Source organism: Triticum dicoccoides, chromosome 2A, assembly GCF_002162155.2.
Source record: "Triticum dicoccoides isolate Atlit2015 ecotype Zavitan chromosome 2A, WEW_v2.0, whole genome shotgun sequence".
NCBI classification, from domain to species: domain Eukaryota; kingdom Viridiplantae; phylum Streptophyta; class Magnoliopsida; order Poales; family Poaceae; genus Triticum; species Triticum dicoccoides.
Genome location: NC_041382.1, coordinates 522,172,920 through 522,182,167, shown reverse-complemented (window position 1 = coordinate 522,182,167; position 9,248 = coordinate 522,172,920). Strand labels below are relative to the sequence as shown.

General features: G+C 48.1%; 1 protein-coding gene across 1 annotated transcript; it reads left to right on the top strand.

Moving 5' to 3' along the window:
- Window positions 1-3,138: 3,138 nt before the first annotated feature.
- LOC119355158 (cellulose synthase-like protein H1) lies at window positions 3,139-6,487 on the top strand. The gene is made up of 9 exons (XM_037621936.1): window positions 3,139-3,462; window positions 3,564-3,894; window positions 3,990-4,115; window positions 4,215-4,334; window positions 4,485-4,697; window positions 4,787-4,907; window positions 5,020-5,204; window positions 5,315-5,665; window positions 5,740-6,487. Exons 1-9 carry the CDS (start codon window positions 3,212-3,214, stop codon window positions 6,298-6,300), a joined length of 2,259 nt encoding a protein of 752 aa, XP_037477833.1. The 5' UTR covers window positions 3,139-3,211; the 3' UTR covers window positions 6,301-6,487.
- The last annotated feature ends 2,761 nt before the right edge of the window (window positions 6,488-9,248 follow it).

The window sequence follows — 9,248 nt, the reverse complement described above, 5'->3', positions numbered from 1 at the left end:
TACAAAAAATGTAAAAGTTGTCGAATACCCGGACAGCTTGGCATGGTGCATTGAACTGGTCATACAAGGTCATGGACAAATATTGGGGACATTAAAGGGATGTCAAGAAACGAGTGCTCTCAAACGGACCCTTCTGGACTAGCTGAACACTCTCCATTGAACATGCAACTTTTGCAAGCAGGTGGGCATGCCCATGTTAGGCATCCATGCCTAGTTTGAATGGCATCTGATACCGTATGCACGTTGAGACACGTCAACCCATTTATCGCTATTTTTTCACCAAAAAAACTCCAGAAAATATAAAATTGGTCGAAAACCCAAATAACTTGGCATGGTGCCTTAAACTGGTCATACAAGGCCACACAAAAAACTGGGGCAATTTCAAGGATGTCAAGAAAAAATGTGCTCTCAGACGGAGCCTTCTAGCCTAGCCGAACACCATCCATTCAACATGGTCTATATTTGGAAATCCTTGAAATGAACCCAACTTTTTCAAGGAGGTGGGCATGCCCATGGTAGGCATCCATGCTAGGATCGAAGGAATTTCGACACCGTTTGCAAGTTGCGACACATCCGACCATTTTTCAGCCTTTTCTCACCGAGAAAACTTCAGAAAATGCAAAAATTGTCCAAAACCCAAACAACTTGGCATGGTGCCTTGAATTGGTCATACAAGGTCATGAAAAAAAAGCGATCTCATTCCAAGGATGTCGAAAAACCCGAACACCCTCCGTTGAACATGGTCTATTTTGGACATTCTTCGAATGACCCCTACTTTTTCAAGCATGTGGACATGCCCATGGCAGGCATCCATGTCAGGTTTGAATGATTTTCGATACCATATGCACATTGCGAGACGTCCAGCCATTTATCAGTCTTTTTTCACCAAGAAAACTCCGGAAAATGCAAATCTTGTAAAAAAACAAACAATTCGGCATGGTGCCTTGAATTGGTCATACAACGCCATGAAAAACAATCGGGGCCATTTCAAGGACGTCGAGAAACAACGTGCTCTCAGACGGAGCTTTCTGACCTACCCGAATACCGTCCGTTCAACATGGTCTATTTTTGAACATCCTTGAAATGACGCCGACTTTTGCAAGAACGTGGGCATGCCCATGATAGGCATCCATGTCATGGTTGAATGATTTTCGACACTGTACGCAAGTTGCGACATGTCTGGCCATTTATTGGTCTTTTTTGACCGAGAAAACTCCAAAAAATACAATTTTTAAAAAACCAAAATAACTTGACATGATGCCTTGTATGCCTTGTATTGGTCATACAAGGCCATGAAAAATAGGGCCATTTCAAGGATGTCAAAAAACAACGTGCTATCAGGCGGATCCTTCTAGCTTACCCGAACACCGTCCATTGAGCATGGTGCTTTTGTGCATCATTGAAATGACCTCAACTTTTACCACCATATGGGCATATCCATGGTAAGCATCCATGCCAGGTTTGAATGACTTCCAACAACATATGCAAGTTGTGACACGTTCGACCAAATATTGCTTCAAATTTCAAAAAAAAAATGTTCTTCTTTTTCAGAAATTGTACACAAAATCAAAATATGTTCACATTTCAACTAATGTTCAGAAATTTTAAAACATGTTCATGGTTTCAAAATTTGATAACAAATTCAAAAATGTTTAGAAATTTCAGAAAAGTTTGTGGTCTCACAATTTGTTCACAAATTTAAAAAATGTTCAGGACTTTCAAAAAATGTTCGCAGTTCCAAATTTTTGTTCATAATTTCATCAAATGTTCAATTTTTTAAACTTTGCTCAAAAAATAAAAAGTGTTTGCAGTTTAAAATTTTTTTGTTTGTAATTTCATCTAATATTCAATTTTTAAAATTATTGTTCACAAATTCAAAAAAATCACGGTTTCAAAAAATTTTCACAACTTCAAAAAAATGTTCACATTTTTTCAACATTTGTTTGCACTTTTTAAAAAATGCTCGCATTTCTGCAACATTTGTTTGCGCTTTTTTCTAAAGAATGTTCGTGATTTGAAAATTTGTTTTGATTTTTTAAACAATGTTCCAGTTTTCATAAATTTGTTCACAAGTTAAAATAATTGCACTTTTTCAAAATATACACTTAAAAAAAATCTTATTTTTTTACTGTTGCTACAGTGATAGATTCCGGTTCCCAACAGAACATGGTCCACGACTGTAGTTCGTTCTTATAGTATACACGTTGTTCTACATTCAACTGTGCTACGTGTTGTTCTACACTTAATTGTGTTCTTTCACTTCCGGAACGTAAGATATATACACGTTTCGACGGACGACCCATCATATATATGAAGGTGGGTATGATTTGGCAAAGATCTTATTGCGAAGGTTGTATCGAAGCTGGACTCTTAGAAAAATACGAGCACCGATGTTAAGTGTAATACTTGATTCTGATGGGTTTGAGATATCACTGTCCTTCGAACCAAATATAGATTAGTTCGCGCCATTTGCCTTTGCTGTATGAAACTCTTGCGGCCGGTACCAATTCAACGTAGCCGGCCGGGGCACCATTCGCTGGTCGACTTGTTAATCTCGGAAGGAGCCGTGAATCGATCCCAGCCGTAGGTACATCTATCACTGGACTAGACGGCTCACATAACGCTGTACCGAGCATTTGTGTAACAATTTCTCAAAAAAAAAATTGTGTAACAAAAAATAGTCGCTGGCGACTCGGCGAGCTCGTTAGGCGTGACGTGCATGGGTCCAAGCTCGCTCGCCGGCCGCCATACAATAATTCACCGTACGTACGTGAGTGATGTCGTCAGGGTCAGGGATAACAACCTGCTCGTTCCCATTCTCCCGCGTGGATCCAAACTGGACTCCTGTTCTCCACACGCCATGGTTTTGATTGGATCTGGCTGGGCTGGGTGGTACGCCGAGGACCAAGTGAGCAGCGAACACACACCTCCGTAGCAAAGAGACAAGAGCACCATCCCTATCCCAAAGATTATCATACGGTGGTTCATGGCAGAGACCAAGTAAAGATGACTTTCTCTTGTCCTCCGACTCTCCCAGACCACATCACAAAATCATAGAGTAGTTTTCCTTTTGTCCCGATCGGAAATGCACCGAGGAGAGGATAGTTTATCCGGTCTTTATAAATGCACTCTAGCACTCGTTTGCTTGTGGTTGTGGGTGGAGCTGTGGTGTCGTGCTAGCTAGCCAGTCTGCTACCTCTCGGCCGCGGCCATGGCGGGCGGCAAGAAGCTGCACGAGAGGGTCGCCCTGGGGAGAACTGCGTGGATGCTGGCCGACTTCGTGATCCTCCTCCTCCTCCTCGCCCTCGTGGCCCGCCGCGCCGCGTCGCTCGGGGAGCGCGGCGGGACGTGGCTGGCGGCGCTCGTCTGCGAGGCGTGGTTCGCCTTCGTCTGGATCCTCAACATGAACGGCAAGTGGAGCCCCGTCCGGTTCGACACCTACCCCGAGAACCTCTCCCACAGGTACGTACGTTCTTGTGCACACTAACTGCAAAATAATGTTGACCTACAGCTTCGTGCAGCTTCTTCCTTAAACTGTGTCGTGTCTGTGATGATTTTGCTAGGCTGGAGGAGCTCCCGGCGGTGGACATGTTCGTCACGACGGCGGACCCGGCGCTGGAGCCGCCGTTGATCACGGTGAACACGGTGCTCTCGCTGCTCGCCCTGGACTACCCGGACGTCGGCAAGCTGGCGTGCTACGTCTCCGACGACGGCTGCTCCCCGGTGACGTGCTACGCGCTGCGCGAGGCCGCCAAGTTCGCCAGCCTCTGGATTCCCTTCTGCAAGAGGTATGACGTTGGTGTGAGGGCCCCTTTCATGTACTTCTCTTCCGCGCCGGAGGTTGGCACCGGTACAGCCGACCACGAGTTCCTGGAAAGCTGGGCACTCATGAAGGTTAGGCGCCATGGTGACCATTTCAGTTTCCATAATGTTTGGTCGTCCATCGTCGCCATGACCATGCATCTTCCTCGTGTACGTGTGACTTTCAGACCGAATATGAGAAGCTGGCCAGCCGGATCGAGAACGCCGACGAGGTCTCCATTCTGCGTGACGGCGGCGAAGAGTTCGCCGAGTTCATCGACGCCGAGCGCGGGAACCATCCTACCATCGTTAAGGTCGCCGCACTGACCATGTCCATGTACATCGTGTCATGCCAAACGCGTAGCAAATCCGTCTCGTGCTAATATCGTCACGGTTAACCTGTGTGAGTTCAGGTTCTCTGGGATAACAGCAAGAGCAAAGCAGGGGAAGGATTCCCACATCTGGTGTACCTCTCTCGAGAGAAAAGCCCCAGACATCGCCACAACTTCAAGGCCGGTGCCATGAATGTTCTGGTGAGCACTCTCTTGTACACAACAGTGTTTCACTGGTAATCAGTGTGTCACACAAACAGCACAATAAGTGGCAGTTGAAAGTTCAGACATGTGTACAATGCGCTTGATAATTTGCAAGCAAATAATTAAGCTGAGCGTTTCGTGGTGCAGACAAGGGTGTCGGCCGTGATGACCAACGCTCCAATCATGCTGAATGTGGACTGCGACATGTTCGCCAACAACCCGCAGGTCGCCCTGCACGCGATGTGCCTCCTGTTGGGGTTCGACGACGAGATCCACAGCGGGTTCGTCCAGGCGCCACAGAAGTTCTACGGTGGCCTCAAGGATGACCCCTTTGGCAACCAGATGCAGGTTATAACCAAGGTACTACATATGCATGTGCACAAGTGCTGTTGTGGTAGTGCACCACTAGGGTAGTGTTACAGTTGCACTGGTTTTTCTGGCATGTTCAGAAAATTGGAGGTGGGCTCGCCGGGATCCAAGGCACCTTCTACGGCGGCACGGGCTGTTTTCACCGCAGGAAGGTCATCTACGGCATGCCGCCTCCGGACACCGTCAAGCACGAGACAAGAGGTAATAAAACTGGGCACGCACAAGATGAGATCATCCGACGTAAATTGAAGTATTTGGTCAGTGCATTTCAGTTCGACTAGGGCATATCAAATGGCTGTTCTGAATTTGCCAGGTTCACCATCTTACAAGGAGCTGCAAGCCAAGTTTGGGAGCTCAAAGGAGTTGATCGAATCATCTAGGAACATCATCTCAGGGGACCTGCTCGCTAGACCAACCGTAGATATATCGAGTCGTGTCGAAATGGCAAAACAAGTAGGCGACTGCAACTATGAGGCTGGCACATGTTGGGGCCAAGAGGTGTGCTTAGCTTCGTTGCCGTATTTTTGCAGGTTTTGCTACAGTACGGCCACATCTACACACCTTCTGCAGTTTCTCTCTATTACAGTTTCTTCCATGTATTTTTGCAGATTGGGTGGGTCTATGGATCAATGACAGAGGACATTTTGACCGGTCAACGGATCCAGGCGGCGGGTTGGGAATCGGCCTTGTTGGACACCGACCCACCGGCATTCCTGGGATGTGCTCCGACCGGTGGACCAGCCAGCTTGACCCAGTTCAAGAGATGGGCAACAGGGCTTCTGGAGATACTCATCAGCCGGAACAGCCCCATCCTCGGCACCATCTTCAAGGGCCTCCAACTCCGGCAATGCCTTGGCTATCTCATCGTAGACGCGTGGCCCGTGAGGGCGCCTTTCGAGCTGTGCTATGCGCTCTTGGGACCTTTCTGCCTTCTCACAAACCAATCCTTCTTACCAACGGTACACACATTTTTGCCATGACCCATTACTACATTGCTCATAGCTGAAATTTTAGTGCATTTGCCGTTTTGCAGGCATCAGATGAAGGTTTTCACATCCCAGCGGCTCTATTTTTGACTTACAACATATACCACCTGATGGAGTACAAGGAGTGCGGGCTCTCGGTCCGCGCCTGGTGGAACAACCATAGGATGCAACGCATCACCTCGGCCTCCGCCTGGCTCCTCGCCTTCCTCACCGTCATCCTCAAGACGCTAGGGCTCTCCGAGACCGTGTTCGAGGTCACCCGCAAGGAGAGCAGCACGTCATCCGATGGCGGCGCGGGCACCGACGATGCCGATCCTGGGTTGTTCACCTTTGACTCGGCGCCCGTTTTCATCCCAGTGACGGCGCTCTCAGTGTTGAACATTGTCGCCCTCACCGTCGCGGCATGGCGCGCCGTCGTCGGGACGGTGGCGGGCGTTCATGGTGGCCCGGGCGTCGGAGAGTTCGTGTGCTGTGGCTGGATGGTGTTGTGCTTCTGGCCATTCGTGAGAGGGCTTGTCAGTAGTGGAAAGTATGGGATCCCGTGGAGTGTCAGGGTGAAGGCTGGGTTGATTGTGGCTGCGTTCGTGCACCTTTGCACAAGGAACTAACCGGCGGGGCTGGCCATCGAAATATTTGAAGCGTAATTTCGGTTCTGTGCAGAACTACTCCTACCACATTTGTAATTAAAAGCTTGTTGTTAAGGAAAGTTTGATCCAATTCTTTCAAAACACAACAAATAACTAAACTGAAAGGAAATATGGATTTGTTGATCGTGATTTTGATCAGACTTAGCAATGTCTTATCTAACTCCTATGCCATTTGGTTTTGTGCGGGGCTTCGTGTGATTTTTCCCAGTTTTTCATTTAGTTGATTTATGATTTTTTTTATTACTCTACTTTGGATTCCCTTTTTTCTTTCTTTACACTTTCTTTTCACCTGTTGGTTGTGTGCAACTACATGCCCACTGGTCACTTGTGGTTGCATGTCCACTAGTCGCGTGCAACCGCATGTCCAATGGTTGCACAAAATTACATGTCTACCGGTTTCCCGCAGCAGCATGTCCATCAGTTGTGCACACTTGCGGTTGCATCCCTGTGTACATGTGCACAACTGCATGTCCATCGCCCACACACAACTACAGTGCACACCTACTGACTGAGTGCAATTATATTTTGCGTATCTTTTTAAAAGTAATACAATAAAAATGTTGAGAATAAAAAATAAAAGGAAAACAAAGTAGAACTGAAAGAGAAAAAATAGCAAATAAATTCTATGGTGACGATTAGAGCTAGCCACACCCAAAATTTGTTACATGATGTCTGCATCTTTTTCTGTCGAGTCCAAAAAAACTTAACTAGCCTTGCGTCGTCCTTGCGGGCGACATGGGCGGTGGCAAGATCGTGCTCTAGCCCATCGTGCCAATATACACCGCCAGACAAAACCCTCATAGCTGGCGGCAATGATGTAGTTAGTAGGTTTTTTTGTGAGGGGCAACGTTAGTGCGGTAGCTGCAGTCGAGGGCATGTGGGGCCTAGGGAGGTCTACCACCTTAAGTTTCTTGCCTCTAACTCATAAATATCCCCGAAACCCTTCTTCAGATTACCATGATTTTTTTGCGGTCGCCACTTCGGTATTCAAGGCGCGAAATCAATAGTCATGTTTTTGCGCTCCACCGGAAGGGAATCACCGTCTTCTTCTTCCACATCAATATGTAAATATAGATATATCGTGATTTGTACATTTGTTGTTTTGCAGGCATCGGATGAAGGTTTTTGCATCCCAGTGGCTCTATTCTTGACCTACAACATATACCACGTGATGGAGTACAAGAAGTGCGGGCTCTCATCCCATGCTGGTGGAACAACCACAGGATGCAACGCATCACCTCGACCTCCGCCTGGCTTCTCGCCTTCCTCACCGTGATCTTCAAGACACTAGGGCTCTTCGAGACCGTGTTAGAGGTCACCCGCAAGGAGAGAAGCACGTCCGATGGTGGCGCAGGCACCGATGAGGCCGATCCTGGGCTGTTCACCTTCGACTCTGCGCCTGATTTCATCCCGGTCATGGCCCTGTCAATGCTGAACATTTCGGCGCTCACCTTCACGGAGTGTCGCTGAAAGGATCGATATAGTTGACTAGAGGGGGGTGAATATGCAACTAATTTTTTTAGCTTTTCTTTACCAAATTAAACTTTGCAACTAAGTAGGTTGTCTAGATATGCAACTAGGTGAGCAACCTATATGATGCAACAACAACAAGCACACAAGCAAGCAAGGGAAATAACACGAATAAGCTTGCACAAGTAAAGGTACGAGATAACCAAGAGTGGAGCCGGTGAAGACGAGGATGTGTTACCGAAGTTCCTTCCTTTTGAGGGGAAGTACGTCTCCGTTGGAGCGGTGTGGAGGCACAATGCTCCCCAAGAAGCCACTAGGGCCACCGTATTCTCCTCACGCCCTCACACAATGCGAGATGCCGTGATTCCACTATTGGTGCCCTTGGAGGCGGCGACCGGACCTTTACAAACAAGGTTGGGCAATCTCCACAACTTAATCGGAGGCTCCCAACAACACCACGAAGCTTCACCACAATGGAATATGGCTCCGCAGTGACCTCAACCGTCTAGGGTGCTCAAACACCCAAGAGTACCAAGATCCGCAAGGGATTAGTGGGGGCGATCAAATTTCTCTTGGTGGAAGTGTAGATCGAGGCCTTCTCAACCAATCCCTAGAAAATCAACAAGTTTGATTGGCTAGGGAGAGAGATTGGGCGAAAATGGACCTTGGAGCAACAATGGAGCTTAGTAACTCGGAGAAGAAGACACTCCTTATATAGTGGAGAGACAAATCCAACTGTTATCCACTTAACCAGCCCGCAACCTACTGTTGGGTTTCGTAGTAATTTCAAAAAAATTCCTACGCTCACGGAAGATCATGGTGATGCATAGCAACGAGAGGGGAGAGTATGATCTACGTACCCTTGTAGATCGACAACGGAAGCGTTTGGTTGATGTAGTCGTACGTCTCCACGGCCCGACCGATCAAGCACCGAAACTACGTCACCTCCGAGTTCTAGCACACGTTCAGCTCGATGACGATCCCCGGACTCCGATCCAGCAAAGTGTCGGGGAAGAGTTCCGTCAGCACGACGGCGTGGTGACGATCTTGATGTACTACCGTCGCAGGGCTTCGCCTAAGCACTGCTACAATATTATCAAGGACTATGGTGGAAGGGGGCACCGCACACGGCTAAGAGTATGATCACGTGGATCAACTTGTGTCTCTAGGGGTGCCCCTGCCTCCGTATATAAAGGTTCAAGGGAGGGGGGCCGGCCGGCCAAGGTGTGGCGCGCCAGGAGGAGTCCTACTCCCTCTGGGAGTAGGACTCCCCCCCTTTCCTAGTTGGAATAGGATTCGTAGGGTGGGAAAAGAGAGAGAGAAGGAGGGGGGTGCCGGCCCCCTCTCTCCTTGTCCTATTCGGACTAGGGGTGAGGGGCACGCTGCCCAGCCCTGGCTGCCTCTTCTCTTCTTCCACTAAGGCCCACTAAGGCCCATAT